This window comes from Eleutherodactylus coqui, chromosome 1 (genome assembly GCF_035609145.1).
Source record: "Eleutherodactylus coqui strain aEleCoq1 chromosome 1, aEleCoq1.hap1, whole genome shotgun sequence".
Lineage (NCBI taxonomy): Eukaryota > Metazoa > Chordata > Amphibia > Anura > Eleutherodactylidae > Eleutherodactylus > Eleutherodactylus coqui.
Window position 1 is genome coordinate 429210990 of NC_089837.1, and position 17660 is coordinate 429228649.

The window sequence follows — 17660 nt, forward strand, 5'->3', positions numbered from 1 at the left end:
CACACATTACCCCAAAAAGAAAACATTTCCATAGAGAAAATCCGATTTTCTTAAGTGTTTGTTCTGTTGCCAGCAAATGACTGTGTTTAAAATAAAATAAGTTGCCGCTTGAGAGCGCCTGCTTATACCGTGATAGGGGAATCAGTGAGGCAGGAGAGCCGCTGTCTGTACAGCCCATTACAGGCTCTGGCCACTCTAGCAGATAGATCCTCAGTAATTGCTTGTCACTCTCTGTTCTTGATACATGTGCAGTGGGATAGAATGCCTTGCCGGCTTCACTCCAAATACTTCTTACATTTGCTTTAGAAATCCTCCTGTAGTCCCCCATGCGTCTGACTGAATAGCTGCTCTTAGGGTGCAGTGCACACTACCACCGAAAGTGTAGTTACTAGAGATGAGCGAGCGTACTCGTTAAGGCAAATTACTCGAGCGAGGATCGCCATTTTCGAGTACATGCCTGCTTGTCCGAAAAGATTCGTGGACCGGCGGGGGTGAGCGGTGAGTTGCGGGAGGTGAGAGAGAGATCTCCCCACGATCCCCGCCCCAAATCTTTTCGGGCAAGCAGGCATGTACTTGAAAATGGTGATACTTGCTCGAGTAAATTGCCTTAGCGAGTACGCTCGCTCATCTCTTTAGACGCAACAGTTATCGCTCAAAAGACAGCTCTTGAGCAAATTTTGAGTGATAATCGTTGTGTCTAAATGGGCCTTTATAAAAAATAGTCATTGGTTGATCAACACAACCAGTGGCTTGCTTGCACCGAATGACTATCGTTTGAATTCCCCCTTTCGAGCAATTATTCATCTGATAGTCATTCTGTGTAAAAGTACCTTTAAGCCCATGGCACATTTTGTAGTTTTACATTTATTTATAGGTTTTTATTTTTATGGATTTAGAGGCAAACCTTTTTAACCCTTTCCAATCCACTGTCTGACGCCTTAAGACATTACGATTTAAGGCTGTACAGCTCCGATGTTTGAAGACGTCTGCCGGGGTTCTCTTACCGTATATTGCCAGCCTCTCAGCTGTCGGAGCCTATCCAACATGTCACCTCATGCAGTACTGACTTTAGCCAGTATATAGCGCTGTTGTATAATGGCAGAAAAAGAGTAAGCCCCCTAGAAAAACCAGAATACAAATTGGATTGGAATGGGTTAAATAAGAATGGGAGTATGTTTCATCATCTGTCTGCCCTGGATGTGCAGTGAAACCATTCCTCTGATGAGACATTTCTGCATTCTGCCCTTGTACCGGGATTGTAGTCCGCTTGTGACATTTATCTCTTGCACAATACATTTTCTTGTCTTCTACATTACATAAATATGGCAGCCTTTCATCCCCGGCTGCTCCAGCTTTGTGTCTGCACATAACTAGACAATCCTTGCATATGTACATCAGGGCAGGTTTACCAACCACTGGATCAGATGTGGTGAATATTTAATGTTGCATCTAGTTTCCCTAATGGCAATAATGTAACGGAATGTACTAATATATATATATTAAACTGATTGCAGTGTGTAAGTTTAAAGCCCATAAGAGGTGCGCCGTAAGAGCTACAAACAACTGCAAGTGGACAACGCTAGCGTCTATTGGCAAAGATATCATTGAGGATGAGGATGGTGTGAGTATAGATGTTTCCTTACGCTTTCTAGGCTATTTTTTTGTTTAATTGTTTGAGATACTTTGGGACATTCCGGCCTTCTTGCTCTCTGACCGGAAAATGTGTTTTTGTAGACAGTCAGAAAGGAGCCAATCATTTGTGATTGAGCAGTGGGCCTCCTAACAGATTCATTTTAAAACAAGTTAAGGGTTTATCCCAAAAATCAAAAGTTATTCCCTATACACAAGATAGGAGATCGTTTTATGATCGGTGGGGTCTCACCAATCCTGAGTGGGCGGGTCACATGTGCCCATTCCTTCTCTCTGTTTGCTAACTGCATCGCCTGCAGTGAGGAGGTGATTGAATGTAGCAGCAGTCTAGGCCTGCCAGAGGTAGCCAAGTACAAGCACTTAGCATTGTCCGTCAGGCCCATTGAAATAAATGAAGTGGCGACCACACATGCACATTCTATTTAGTCTGACATCCGTGTGAGTTGGAGAAGTGATCATGCAGTGACGAGAGAGGGGGACATGACACTTCTGTTCTCAGGATTAGTGGGGGTCTCAATTGTGAGACCCCTACAGATAATAAGGTTTTTCCTTTCTAGGGGATAACTAGATTTTAGTATAACCCCCTTTTAAATTGGGATTAAAAACACTGTTCATAAGCTCCCCACATACAGACATTTTGTTTGTCAGCAATCCATATACATATTATTAACATATTAGCACTAATAACAATGCCTAATTTTTTTTTGTTAATTTCTGACTATTTTTTCTTCCAGATAGCAATGCCCCATCAGTGGCTAGAAGGAAACTTACCTGTCAGTGCCAAATGTGCAGTTTGTGATAAAACATGTGGCAGTGTGTTACGCCTGCAGGACTGGCGGTGCCTTTGGTGTAAAGCAATGGTGAGAAGAATCATGCTGCCTTTTGCTTCATCCAGGCTTTTTTCTATCAGTGTTCAAAATGTACAATTCTGTACTTGCCATTCATCTTTTTGACAGTAGTGAAGACTTCTAATATCCATTACAGATTTATTGCCACTGATAAATGTATTCCGAGTTGTACTTATACGGTGCCACTTGATAAAGGTTATGGGAACGGTTTACATTGAGAAGTGGTAGGTTTAATTATACATCTTTAGTAGCAGGTGAACAATTTGTTCGTAGTCTATGAAGGGGTTGTCCACATCTGCACTATTGATGACCTATCCTAAAGATGGGTCATTAATAGCTGATTGGTTGGGTTATGCTGCTGTGGGCCCCTGCGATCAGCTGTTTACTGGGCTTAGTTGGCATTGCAGGCACGGTTCCCATACAAATAAATCGGAACATTTTTTGCAATACCCACCCCGGCCGCTGCAAGGTGTACGTAGATGTCGGTTTCTCGCTCTGTAGACACTCACAACAGCCTAATGAACAGCCGATCAGCGGGGGTCTTGAGCTCCCAACAATCAACTCTTGATGACCTATCATGTGGACAGGTTATCAATCGTTCAGACTTAGGCAACCCTTTTTAAGTATGTTTTCTGTCTTTCAGGTACACACTGCATGCAAGGACCAATACCCTCGAAAATGTCCCCTTGGCCAATGCAAAGTATCTATAATACCTCCTACTGCACTCAACAGTATAGACTCTGATGGTATGTGCCTACAGAATGGAGTGTTTATTTAATCCTCCAATATATGCAGTGTTTAGGTATGCATCATTGATGTCTTTCCTATTAATGCCATTCAATGACATTTAGTACTTAGAAAGTAAATTGGGATCTTATAAATGGAAAATCTGCTAAAACTTATGTTTTTTGGGGGGTGGGGGGGTTTGCTTGAATTGATATATTTGAGAATTGGACCATACAATCTTTCTGAATACCTCAGGGCAAGGATTTGATATTTCAGGGTAATCCATTAGTTTGTCTATATTACAGGTGCAGGTTTATTAATCCATTGCTGTGCATTGACAGATACACAGTATAACTGGAACCTAACCTTATTCTTGTGTCAGGCTTCTGGAAAGCGACGTGCCCTCCCTCTTGTGCCAGTCCTCTACTTGTCTTTGTGAATTCAAAAAGCGGAGACAATCAGGGTGTGAAATTTCTCCGAAGATTCAAACAGTTGCTGAATCCCGCTCAGGTGTTTGACTTGATGAACGGAGGACCTCATTTAGGGTAAGAAGCTTGAAGTTTGGGCTGCTACTGCATGATTGTTTCCTCCCACGGGTGACACTCACATTTTATCCAATTGTCGGGCTTCACGTGAAACAATTGCAAGTCTAAGTGGTAAATCACAATCGTTAGGCTGCTATTACACGAGCGCGGCCATCACTCATGTTACAGTCTTAATTGTCAGGCTGTGGTTCAGCCTGCAGGTTCAGCCCAGCAATTGTAGGGAAAACGCAAGCGCTGGTAGCTGTCCCTAGCACTCATGTAATAGCTTTAGCAATGGCAGATAATGTAACTTTACGTCTCTGCTTGCTGGGCTCTGTACAATGACAACACAAGTTTATGTTCTTCACTACTCGGGCAGTTGCGCACCCCAGACGGGCTAAAACGTCCAAAACAGGCTGGTACTAACTGACTGCTGTCTGTCTGCTGTCATCGGTACCTAATTGGTATATTTTTATTATAGCACCTTTGCCAAATAAACTAATAAAAACCAAATTACTTTTTGGGTATGCCACATTCCATGACCCATAACCTCTTTTTTGTTTTTCTGGTGGCGTGACCGTATGGAGGCTTGTTTATTGTGGGACGGTTGCATTTCTTGGTACTATTTTGCGGTACATATAATTTGTTTGAGTTCTATGGGGAATGGGAATAATAGCAACTCAGCCATTGTTCTTCGTGTCTTGTTTTTCTTCTCACCATGTGCAATTTGATCTAATGTCTCAGCTCCTTTCTACAGAGTCTAACAATGTGTAACCGTCTGCAGCACTGTTTGTTCTGTTAAAAAAATGGAAACATAATGGAATGGAATTAAACTGAAAGCATTCCAATGTTTTGAAAAGCAGTCAATCTTGAAAAAACAAAAACTTTTTTTAAAATTTTATTTCTTTTTTTTCTTCTTCTAAAACAGAACAAAGAGATGGAAAGCCCTAACTCAGATGTGAATGGGCTCTAATCCATTGTATTTTTTTTTTTTTTTACCTTTGCAAGTTTACACTTTAGCAAATTCAGTTTAACCACTTGCTTATCTCTTTGAAACATGATGCTAAATAGATTTTTATAGGATTAGAAAAAAAGTTTTTTCCTATTTTTTTTTATTTTGCCCAAAAGTGGTTCCATTTTTGCCCGTGTGCGATGTTTACTTTTGTAGCTCTCGAGCACAGTTTGTAGACTGGAGTTGTGCTGTCTGTGAATATAAAAGTGTTTCTAGGATTGAATGTGAACATAACAAAACACATATGCTCAAGGGAGCTTCATGACCTTTAACTTTGTTTTGTATTCTCTTTCACTTTTTTTTTAGTTTACGATTATTTCAGAAGTTTGATAATTTCCGAATTCTAGTATGTGGAGGCGATGGAAGTGTTGGCTGGGTTTTGTCTGAGATAGATAAGCTTAGCTTGCATAAACAGGTCAGTATGCAAAACCAAGAACATTGCACTGCGCTTAATTATTTCTATTAAAATATAGCACCTATGTAAATCTTGGCCAATAGAATGTTTTGTGGGTTTCTAATAGAAGAATAGCTGCCTAGCAGAAAACACTTCTCCATGGCGTTTGAGCTTATTCAGTGGTTGTTTGCAGATCCAGATGATATCTGCTTGAGTTTTAGTAGCCAGACTCATGTTCATCAGCTAGCCTTAAGGCTGGCTTAATTATTGCAGTGAGCGTGTCCCATAGGAGACAACTCCTACCATGTTTCCCCAAAAATTAGACAACCCCCAAAAATCAGGGTAGGGTTTATTATCGGGGTAGGTCTTATTTCGGGGGAAACTGTACATGCAAGAATAGTAATCCAATAACCTCCTTAGTGAAAAGTTTTGGTTCATGTTTTGGCTTTACCTCCATCTTGCTCTTAAAGAAATATAGTAGTTGCTTTTGTATAAATTTTTTTCATTGCTTTAGAGAGTTTTCCATTTTTGTCACCTGAATTTCAAAATTTTTGAATCTGACATTAATGGGTTGTACGGGATTCTAAAAACCTAGCTGCTTTCTTTCATACCTGTCACTGGGTTGTGTGCGGTATTACTGCTCATGCCATTCACTTACAGTTGTGCTAAACTACAGTACCAGTACATAACTCATGGTCTGTTGTGGTGCTTTTTTTTTTTTGCAAGAACACCACCATGTTTGTGGAATTCTATTCATCATTTCAATGTTGTTAAGTGAGGTAAAGAGCACAGGAGTGAGATTCATGGCCGATGTGGAATTGATTTGGTAGGGTTGACTTGAACCATGTAAATGTATCCCTGCACTGTGTTACATAATATAAGCTCATCTCTCTCTATTCAACTGTAACTCTAGTGTCAACTGGGAGTCCTGCCTCTGGGTACTGGAAATGACCTCGCACGGGTACTCGGTTGGGGTGGTTCCTGTGATGATGATACTCAGTTGCCGCAGATATTAGAGAAGTTAGAGCGTGCAAGTACTAAAATGTTGGACAGGTAAGATTTCTTTAGGGATCAGAGCCAGAATCCATTTGTCCCAAAGACAGTTCTTTTCTTCTCCTCACGTCTTTCAAGGATTTCTTTGGAATTTGTAAAAATATAAAAGGAATGTTTTGCTAGAAATTGCATGATACAAACCCAAATCTGGAGCTTCTCTTTAGTTTCATAGATTTTGAAGGGAGATGGCTAGCCCCACAATAATTTAGTTCCATTCTGCATTTATTTATGGTCCAGATAGTTTCCAGAATTTAACCCATACACTTGCCTGTGCTGGCTTGTACGCTCATGTAGAGAAGAGTATGAAAATATATATTAAAACACATTGTATTGCAGGTGGAGTATAATGTCATATGAGTTAAAGTTACCGTCAAAAACCTCAATACTTCCCATATCTCCAGAAGAGGAGTCTGAAGAGTGCCAAGTAAGTGTACATCATTTTTTTTTTTTACTTATATTACATAAAGTGGCGCATTGAAATACCAAATGTCCTCTACATGGGTAATTTAGACTCTTGATGACATGCTAAATAATTAGTCGAGACTATGGCATCTTAAGGAATAATTTGTTCAATCCACTTACATTTCTTGCATTTTTTTGTGTTTTCCAAGCTCTTCATTGCAAATTCTTTCTTGCTCGCCTATGGAAAGGTTGTGTGTTTGGCCTTTTTTTTTTTTTTTTTTTTTACAATTTTTCGACTTTGAAAACCTGGTTTCTCTTACCTGTCTGGCTAAGTTTTTAACTTAGTATACTGTTGTTACTAATCTGAAGTGATGTTATCAAGATATAAAATATATACAATGAAGGTTTTAATTTCTGTCATTGATTTTGAATAGTCATCACAGGTTTATTCAAGTGTCCATTTGTTACTAGTTTCAGATATCTGCGTATGAAGACTCGGTGGCCACTCACCTGGCGAAGATTCTTAATTCTGACAAGCATTCCGTAGTTATATCTTCTGCAAAGTGAGTTGTTGATCCTCTAGCTTGGTGCAGTCTTACGGTTCCACATAACTTTCACTTGAAGCTTGCAGTTAAAAATCTGTGTTTCCATTTTTTTGGGTGGGTTATAATTATTAGGCTGGGTTCTCATGGGACGGAAATCCCGTGAAAATCTCGCAGTTTGGCTGCACCGAAAAACCGCATGATTTCCGCGGGAGAGCCGCAGCTTCAAAACCTGCGGCATTAGGCCTCATGTCCACGGGGAAAATCAGGCCCGCTACGGATTCTCCATGGAGAATCTGCAGCGGGTCCCTCCTGCCCCGTGGACATGGGCGCTGAAAATAAGAATAAATAAGAATTAACTCACCTCTCACACGCTCCGGATACTTCCTTCGCTGCGGCGCCATCTTCTCTGCGTCGCGGCCGGATCTTCTTTCTTCGGCTCGGCGGATGTGCAGGATGACGTCGGTGATGTGCCCCGCGCATGCGCCGTCCCGAAGCAAAATGATCCGGCCGCGACTGAGAGAAGATGACGCCGCGGCGAAGAGAAGAACCGGAGCGTGTGAGTAAAATCCGATTTTTGTGTCCCGCGGATCCGGACGGCTTCCATAGGCTTCAATAGAAGCCCGCGGGAGCCGTCCCCGCGGGAGACCCGCACAAAAATGGAGCATGGTCCGGATTTTTTCATGCTCCATTTTTTTTTAAAATCCCTTTTATTGACCATCCGTGGGTATTTATCTACCCCGCAGGTGGTCAATGCATCCCTATGGGGTGCGGATCCGCGGGCAGGAGAAGAGTTAAAATTTGCTGCGGATTTTAATTCTTATTTTGCCCGTGGACATGAGCCCTTAGCCACAGATTTTGGAGTGGTTCGAATTAACATGCTGCGGAATTGAATTCCATGCTGCATGTCCGTTTCCGCCTGGCTTTGCCACAACGTATTGGCCGCCCCGTGTGGGTGAGATTTTTGCAAAATCTCGTCCACATGGCTGGCTAATCCCCGGATTAAGAGCCGCGGGTGGAATTGCTGCACAGAAATTCTGCGGCTATTCCGTCCCGTGTGAACCCAGCCTCAATGTATGTTTGCAAAGTCTTGCATTCATTCTGTTGGTACATCATAAAACCTAACCTATTTTCTCTTCTGTTTTTATCATGTTTTAGCCTTTGTTCTTACATAACACTTTTGTTTCATTTATCCTTATGTTTACATTTGAACACCATATCTAAAAACTTTAAGGTGCGTTTAGGCAGAAGTTAAACGATAATCATTCAATGTAAACACAGCGAAGGATGAACGATAATTAGTTCGCTTATCATTCATTGCATGCAAGCATAAAAACCATCATTGGCTCATTCGCAAATCATTCGGTTTAAATGCTGATCATTCAGTTGTTAGCACTCACTTATACAGTGAATGTGAACAACTGAACTAAGGTTTAGCAAGCGAACGATTTATCTGTATAAATGGGCTGCAACAGCGAACCTTGACATTGTTTGCTCGTGCGAACGATAAAGCTATCCGTCTAAAAGCAACTTTAGTCACAGTTTACTTTTGCGCTACAGTATGTGTAAAGCACAGGTCCAGCTTTTGGCCATCATCAGGAAAACATGCAGAACAATGCAGAAGGTTTTGTAACATGCTTTATTTGTTTTCTATTTAGTTTTTTATGTTGTTTTGCACTTGTGAAGTCAGAATGTATTGTATGTATCGTGCTCTATTCCCGTAGATGAGGGGGGGAATCTCACTACATTCAGGAACAACTAGCAAATCACTTATATAAGGATTTTCCCTAATTTCTGCTAGGGAGGAGAAAGCAGGACAAGAGCATAAAATGGACAAAAGCTTTATTAAAACAGGGCCATGTACATTTTCTTAATACTGCATAAAAGATGATCCTCATTCTGTTGTGTTTTAAGTTTATTGTTTTTTTTCTTGAAGGGTTTTGTGTGAGACTGTAAAAGATTTTGTGGCAAAAGTTGGTAAGACGTACGAGAAACCACTAGAGAATTCAGAGGAGGCAGACGTAATGGCAATGAGAGTAAGTGTTCTTTTTCCTTTCGGGTTGGTTTTCCTAATGTCTCTTAGCTCTTTTTATAATCAGTATTTCTGTCTGCAATTATATTTTACTGCTGTTACTGTGTTTATCTTAGATCTATCACTCTTAATAAGAGGCCCTATTGGGGTTAATATCCGCAGAACTGAACTGCTTCCCCCACCAATACACCAGACTCATAACTATATCCCCATTCATACTTTGATCTCTACAGTTATTCAAGCAACACAATATAGTTTGGGCCATTTTGACAAAAAGGAGATAAGACCCGTCCCCATACTATGCCGCCCTTTCATCAGGTAGCATAGTCTGATGACAGATCCTCTTGACATTTCCATAGTTTATTAGCATGTTGCAATATATGAATAGTAAAGAAAATACAACGAATGATGTATATGGGTGCTCAAACTAGGCCTGGAACTATATGTCCCTTCACTTAGTGTCCCTCTAATCATGACCTCAGGCCAGATCTGGCATCAGGTGGTTAGATGTTACTGCACCTTGGGTCCAGGATCATGCACGGGTCTTATTAATTCAGAATAGTATACATTATGAACACTTTGCTCATCTTATGGTTGCTGCAGCAATTGTACCACCCATCAGGCAGTAGTTTCACTTCACCCCTGATGTCAAATCAGGCCAGACCTTGTACTTGGAGAGACATTTTAAAGGGAACCCCACTTTAAAAAAGACATAAACAAACTGGAGCAAGTTCAGAGAGGAGTTACCAAGATGGTAAGCGGTCTGCAAATCATGTCCTATGAGGAACGGTTAAAGGATCTGGGAATGTTTAGCTTGCAAAAAAGAAGGCTGAGAGGAGACTTAATAGAGGTCTACAAATATCTGGAGGGCTGTCACAGTGCAGAGGGATCAGCCCTATTCTCATTTGTACAAGGAAAGACTAGAAGCAATGGGATGAAACTGAAAGGGAGGAGACACAGATTAGATATTAGACAGTGAGGGTGATCAATGAGTGGAACAGGTTACCATGGGAGGTGGTGAGTTCTCCTTCAATGGAAGTATTCAAACAAAGGCTGGACAAATACCTGTCTGGGATGATTTAGTGAATCCTGCACTGAGCAGCATGTTGGACCCGATGACCCTGGAGGTCCCTTCCAACTCATTCTATGATTCTATGAACCCTTTACATTGAAAATGCAGTTTATTGTGCGGGCATGATGTTATAGAGCAGGACGAGCTGAGCAGACTGATATATAGTTTTATAGAGAAAGTTTCAGTATAACTTGTAGTTTATTCATTTACATCTCTGCTCATTATGGGTTTAGGAGTCCAGTGGGCGGTCCCATCAATGATTGACAGCTATTGCTCTATGAATAATCATACGGCTGTCAGTCACCAATAGAACCGCCCACTGGACCTTTAAGCTCAGAATGAGCAGAGATGTAAATATATGAAATACAAGTTATACTGAATCCTTCCCCTTAAAGCTACATAACAATCTGCTCAGCTCCTCCTGCTCTACATGTTGCTTGCAGTATGGACAGTGTATGTTCAGGCCAGCAGTTTAACTTTAAGCTCTACCTGCATTTACATTCTGAGCCTCAGTGAAGTTTTCCATTGATCTTTCTGCTATTTTTGATGGCCTACATTATTCTTCTGCTTAAACCTGGCTAAAGGATTGCATCACTGGATTGAAATTATCACCTCATTTTCTTAGTACTTTGCTGCCTTGCCTTATATACCTTCTGTGTATTAGCATATATGAGTAGGATGGACCCAGCCCATTAGGAGGCATGCACCAAATTTACTTGCATGGATTTTGGAGCCCTGTCCACGGAGGTTTTTTTTAATGTAAAATCTTTGCTGTCAAGAAAAGCCGATGGCCCCTATTAAAGTCATTGGATTCTGTCACAGTTTCTTGTTCTCTATTAAACTGATCCAACATAGCAGTCAGCTCAGTTAAACAAAACCATGGTACCAACAGAGTCTTGGTCAGTTAGCTTACAACTCTACTACAGTATAGCTCGCTTGTATACTCAACAGAAGTAGGGAGGGAGGTGATCTGATGAAAAAATGAAACCATTTATTGCAAGTGCTATGTGATCAGTGGAAAATGTTTTGTGGTCATATAGAGGAATTTACATTGTAACCGAGAAGCAATATGGTGTAGCTAGAACAGGAAAGTGCAGAATACTGTAGTGACAGAGGTATATACTGCCTAATGTACCCTCACATAGCGCTGTCAGTGACTCTGGACACTGTGACATTACATACATATCTTCAGGATAATGTTACCATCTGCGGTTTAATTATGGTTATTTGTGTTCTAGTGTTCTACACTGAATGAGAAGCTTGATCTGCTGCTTCAGACACTCCATGCAGAAGCTCAGGCGGTGCCATTGTTGGCGCACTTAACGCCACCGATTGTAGAAGAGGAGGCAGAAGAAGAATTCTCCAGTGAAGACTCCCTCTCTGACAGCAAGGAGCAGTTGACAGACAGCATCGCAAAGTCTTCCACACCAAAGCTCTTCAAACCGCGGGAGCAACTCATGCTGCGAGCCAACAGCTTGAAAAAAGCAGTCAGGCAGATCATAGAACAAGCTGAGAAGGGTGGGTGTTCTGTTGGGGCTAGAAGAACGCAATGAAATGTGTCATGATTCCAGCATTAGCAGAGCCTCCAAATGTATTTGAAGTTGTCTAATACTGGTATTCTACTAATATATTATTAATACTACAGACTACTCGAGCCTCTTGTAAGCCCCCAGCTTAGAAGGATTTGGTCATTTGTTGAATACATTTGAAATTCTGTTGGTTAGAGAAGCCCCGATGACTTACATCTTGGTACATAGCAATGCGGATGATGTTCAGCCGTGACGTGTCTCAGGACCGGAGTTGCAGAATTATTTGTTTCTTGGTAATGCGTCCTGCTGTCGGCTACATTGCCTTATTATGTTTTGAAGAACGCTTTTGTTTGTTGGCAGTGTGTGGGGCAACACTTACACAAGATAATGCTAAAGAAACCATTTCACCTGTCGCAACTTTGTTAGATAAGAGCTCTTGGTTGTTACTGAATAATTTAGTAATCCTGCTTTCTGTTTAACCCATTCAGGACCCAAGACTTCGCTTTTTTTTTTTTTTCATTGGTTTTTTCTTTTCTGCCTTCCAAGGCTCATAATATTTATATGTTTTCAGCTGTATGGCTTGATTTTTGCAGAACGAGTTGCATTTTCAAATGGCACAATTTAATGTACCATATAATGTATAAAAATGTTACATGGGGAGAGAAAAAAATGCAGTTGCATTTTTTTTGGTGGGGGTGTGGGGGGAATTTTTTTCCACCTTTAGGCCTTAGTCACGCGGGCGTAAATACGCGCGTATATACGCGCATAAAAAAACGCGTGACCATGTCCATTGCCACCAATATGTTCTATCTTTTGTAGGTGCGTTTTTACGCGCGTATTTACGCCTGTGTGACTAAGGCCTTACTTTGCATTAAAAATAAAAATGGGTCAGTAAAATAATGGTAATACCAAATGTATATAGCTTTTAAAAAGGTCAATATAACTTCTGTCACCTTATTCTGTAACCTGTAACTTTTTTTTGGTTGTGTGAGGGCTTATTTCTTTCAGGGCTAGCTATACTTTTTATTATCATTTTGAGAAACCTACGTCTTTATGATCACCTTTTGTCCCAATTTTAATTATTGAATATATCTCCACATTGTATTTGTTTCCATGTTACACTAGGTCAATGGAATGTTTTTTGTTTTGCCATTTTTTTAAAATGCCTCAAATCCTGATCCATATTGCTCATACTTTACTAGTATAACAGGATCGGTATTGTTGAACAAGCACTGTAAGATGCTCTTAAAGGGAAATGTATTGGGTGCTACTTTAGAGCACTGTATGTTCTGCCTTGCATCCAACTGATCAGGACATTAGATAGCAGCATTTTAAGTCCCAGTCTGCCAGCCAGTGGATCCCAACCAATCAGCATGGCCAGGCATGTTTTTGCTTTAAAAAAAAAAAAAAATGATGTTGGAGTGAGAGCTTCTGAGTGACGGGGCTTTTCTTTCTCCTACACTTTTCAAATGTCCTTTTTAGCTAAACACACCGAAAATGGGCTTTCAAAGTGAGGTTAAAATTTTCTTTTGCGGACGGGCCGCAGGTCGGACTGGAAGTCGTCCGTGCGGGACTTGCAGTGAAATGGAGAAAGCTGTGATTTTCCATCCGCGAGTGGAAAACGCATTTGGATTTCGTTTGTGTACATGAAAAGTCTTTTTTTTATTTAAAGCATGCTATGGAGGGTTATTTCTATGGAGTACAGAGCGGAACGCAGCAAAAATGCGCCCGTGGGCATGAGGCCTAAGTGTAGTTTTTAATAGGGATAAAGAGTGGAGAGGTTACACCACAGGGTAAAAAAAAGACAAGAAAAAGGGGGTAAGGAAAGGAGATGAGATGATGAGTAACTCCCATGAGGAACACAAAATGACCATCCCTTAGTTGTCTTGGAGTGTGGGAAGATCAAGGGTTGGACATGAAGTAGAAATGTCAGCCAAGGGGATCATATCTGGGTAAATGTGTCTTTGGTATCTATATAGAAGAAAGGTTGTGTTTTTTGTTGATCGCATGTCAAGAAACTTTGTTTTTAACTTCTGTAGTGCCCAAAAATGGTTGTTTCCAGGTTTTTAGTCTTCACCTGTTTGCTGACCAAAAACAAATCTGGGTGCATACTTTGCAGGGCACTCTTTTATCTTTCTTCCTAGCAGGATTTCCCATCGGTCTCTCTCTTTACATGTTACTGACTTAATCATCTCTAATCTAGAGGCACTACCCACTTGGGCAGGACCATGGTCAAGTGTGCAGGCAGATGGCTCCCATTCGCAATGCCCACTTGTTCCCTGGATACCAAAGTACCTGAATATTATACATTTTTTTCAGGGTCCTGAAGATAAACATTGCAAGAACTTTTGGCTATATTACCTCCTATAAACTACCAACCGGAATTGCCTGTACTAGAACCCAGATCTGCTTCCCACTTGGAGACATAGTTAAGTTGGGAGCTGTTAGGGCACAGGACATAGACAGCAGTAAGTTTGGCAGTTTGTGATGTAGCCCCAGTGCTCTTTAGAAGGGAGGCATGAAGTGGTATAATTGTACATACCTGAAATGTTCCTCTGCAGGAACCCCATAGCTGGTTTGTAGTTATAAAAATAGATGAAGCCCACACAGGACTAAAATATTGTACATTTTGGGGAGTTTTGCACTAATGTTTAGCAGATAAAAATATACCGTATATGTAGGGATTAGTGATGAGCGAGCATAGTCGCTAAGAACAATTACTCGATCGAGCATTGTCCTTAGCGAGTATCTCCCCGCTCGGGAGAAAAGGTTCGGCTGCCGGCGCGGGTGACAGGTGAGTTGTGGCAGGGGGGAGAGAGAGATCTTCCCTCCGTTCCTCCCCGCTCTCCCCCACAGCTCTCTGCCCGCCGCCAGCAGCCGATTCTTTGCTCCCGAGCGGGCAGGTACTCGCTAAGAACAATGCTCGATCGAGCAATTGCCCTTAGCGAGTATGCTCGCTCATCACTAGTAGGGATCTTCCAACAACGCATGAGGCCTTCTGACTACTATCTGTAAAGGCGGGAAGCAGAAACTAGGCCACAGTGGATCAGGGGTTCCTGCAGAGCAAGATGTGGCGAGAGCAGCTTAACAACGTATTTTATACTGTCTCTTACTTGAAGGAAATGGGCCAAGATGGGATTTTGGATGTGGTTTCTATTTTCATAGAACTCTATGATGCCTACGTGTGTTTCAAAACCAACAAATGCCAATAACTGCATTTCTGTCTCACATCTTGTTTTGTGTGATAGTATTTGCACATTCCCTATGTGAAGTGCAGTAAAATCCATCTTTATATTGTAGTGGTAGATGAGCAGAATGCCCACACCGAGGAACAAGAGAACCAGGCTGCGGAGGAGTACAGGAAAGAGTTAGAAGAGTCCAAAGAGGAGGAGAAGGATGAGGACACCAAGGAAACGGATCCTCTCTCAGGTATGAGCACACAGATGGGTGCACCGTCCAAGGAATTAATGGTGTCTTCAGCAGTGAACGGTTAACTCAGAAGCCGTGACCGAAGTTTCTGGATGGCATGTGAGACTTCATTTGTGGAGAATAGCGGAGTAGTTTCAAAATGCTTTATTAGGGCTATTCATCTGAGAGTTTGTAACCCAGTTCTTTGAGAAACCGCTTTTATCTTCTCCCTCTGTGATCTTCACAAACAATCCCAGTACTGCTGACCTTTTTTGTATTTGCTCCACTTAAGAGATGATGAAGAGCAGCTTCCCGTATTCCAGAGCTGGGCGCTGCATAGAGCAGAAGCCATATATGTATTTGTACACAGAAGCGCTGCCAGTGTAAGCTGGTGTTCCAAGGGGAATAATGGGATGTGAAGTCGGGTACCTGCAACAAGACATCGTTCTCAGTCATTAGGACTCTGTTGGTTTTTATCAGAGCATGAACAGCAAAAGGTTATTTTTAATGTAGCTTAGCCCCAGGAGTCCCATCTGTCATAATAAAGAGCAGCTGTTATACAGAGTACGCTTGTTTTGTCACGGAGTACAGATGAGGCAAAAGATGGCACTTCCAGATCCTGAGTGACGGTGTAGTACAAAGGTTACCATGCAAGTGAATGATCACTTCACTCCAAACACTGAAGGAATTACAGAAGTACCATGACGTATAAAAAGGGCAATGGTGAATACCTGCAGAATTACCGGAGGAGAAAAATGCTAATTATGTTTTAACCCCTAGATGACCAACCCTATTAGGGCCTTAATGAGCTTCAAAATATTAACTTTTTTGTGTCTCTGCTTTCCAGCAGCCGTAACTTTTTGTCATTGATGTGGCTTTGTTTTATGTGGGAGAAATTGTATTTTTTCAGCACTTTTTTGGGGAGTGGGGGTGGTGGAGGAGGGGGGGGCGGGGGCGGGGAGAATATATCAATTATCCAAAATGGGTTTCACACTGAACAACTTTATGATGAATTCTTCAGGTTCTTGCAGTCATGCAGATGCTTACAAGGAATCTATCAGCTCCATCATGTTATAGAGCAGGAGGAACTGAGTAGATTAAAGAATAGTTTTATGGGGAAAGATTCAGTAGAACTTGTCTTTTATCTATTTACATCCCCGCTTTTCTCTGACTGAATTCCCTTTATTCTACCGTGGGGCTGTCAGCTGAGACAATGTAATTAGCGCTCCCCTGGCAGAACACAGCGTGCGGTTCTTCTTACCAGCTCTTCTACCGAACGATGAAATTCATCGTTCGGCAGAAAAGTGAGCGATGGGCACATCTACCTGTATAGATTATCGCTCAAAAGATGGTTTTGAACTAATTTTGAGCATTAATTCTTGTGTCTAAATGGGCCTTTATTCTGAGTTGAACAGTCCAATGGGCGGTCCTATCAGTGATTGATAGTTGTCTCTATATATGTACAGTTATACACACATCACTATGAATTACTGATGGGACCGCCCATTGGACTGTTCAACTCAGAGTAAGATGGGACATAAACAGATTACAAAATACTAGTTATACTTAATCTTTACCCATAAAACTATATATCAGTCTTCTCAGCTCCTCCTGCTCTATAACATCATGCCTGCAGAATGGACAGCGTGTTCCAGCTGACAGATTCCCTTTTAATAAGCCTAGCTTTTTTGTTTCCATGTATTGTATAGGCAGAAAGATACATTCAATACTAAATGTTTTTTTTTTGCAAACATATTTTTTTAATTAAATTTTATTCTATCCCATCGACCCTGGAATACTACTCTGGGGAACAATTCACCTGATCAAATATTCAAACTGGTACCACCAAAATGCTGTACTGAGCTTTTATAGGTCTGATGATATACTTGCCAATTGTTTTACAACTACTTTTGGGAAATAAAGTCCTCTTTATTTGTCTGTCCAGGAAGGTGTAGTATTGCAGGGCTAAGAGACTATTTTACTTCTTTATCTTAAACCTATAATGTATTGGCATAGTCCCATATGTTGGCACATTATACTGTGTGTCACTATGACACAGCAGGCCAACTGAACAGACATCCCCGGGTTATGTATGCCCCCCAGGGTCTGATCATCAAGAAATCCAGTCGAAAGGGGAAATAGTGGTTACAGCTAGTTCTTCCAGCAGAAGACATCAGGGAACCATTAACACCCTGTACTACAGCAACGCCAAAAGACATGACTGCAGATTCAGGGCCTGGATTGCCCGCCATCAAAAGACAGCGGCTGGTCGTTAAGGGGTTATAGAAAAAATAGCTGAAATTGCACTCTACAATGATGTATTGGATAAGACCTTAAAGGGAGCTTTGGTATGCGGTAGGAACTGGACCCCAGAGCAGAGAGCTATGGGCCCAACTATAGGTTTTCAATTTCAGTTCATTTATTAAAAGATGGCATGTTCAAGAGGTTTTGCAGGCAAACTCTGTTGT

General features: G+C 41.4%; 1 protein-coding gene across 5 annotated transcripts in view; it reads left to right on the forward strand.

Annotated features, from left to right (window-relative positions):
- The window catches only part of DGKH (diacylglycerol kinase eta), a 198955-nt gene that overhangs the window by 124250 nt on the left and 57045 nt on the right, over nt 1-17660 (forward strand). For all 5 annotated transcript variants that reach the window (XM_066581698.1, XM_066581692.1, XM_066581715.1 and 2 more), the window contains 11 exons: nt 1515-1621; nt 2385-2510; nt 3142-3244; nt 3607-3769; nt 5067-5175; nt 6068-6207; nt 6544-6631; nt 7081-7172; nt 9088-9187; nt 11494-11773; nt 15085-15213. In XM_066581698.1, coding sequence (XP_066437795.1) covers nt 1515-1621; nt 2385-2510; nt 3142-3244; nt 3607-3769; nt 5067-5175; nt 6068-6207; nt 6544-6631; nt 7081-7172; nt 9088-9187; nt 11494-11773; nt 15085-15213 — 1437 coding nt within the window. The remainder of the gene's footprint in view (nt 1-1514; nt 1622-2384; nt 2511-3141; nt 3245-3606; nt 3770-5066; nt 5176-6067; nt 6208-6543; nt 6632-7080; nt 7173-9087; nt 9188-11493; nt 11774-15084; nt 15214-17660) is intronic.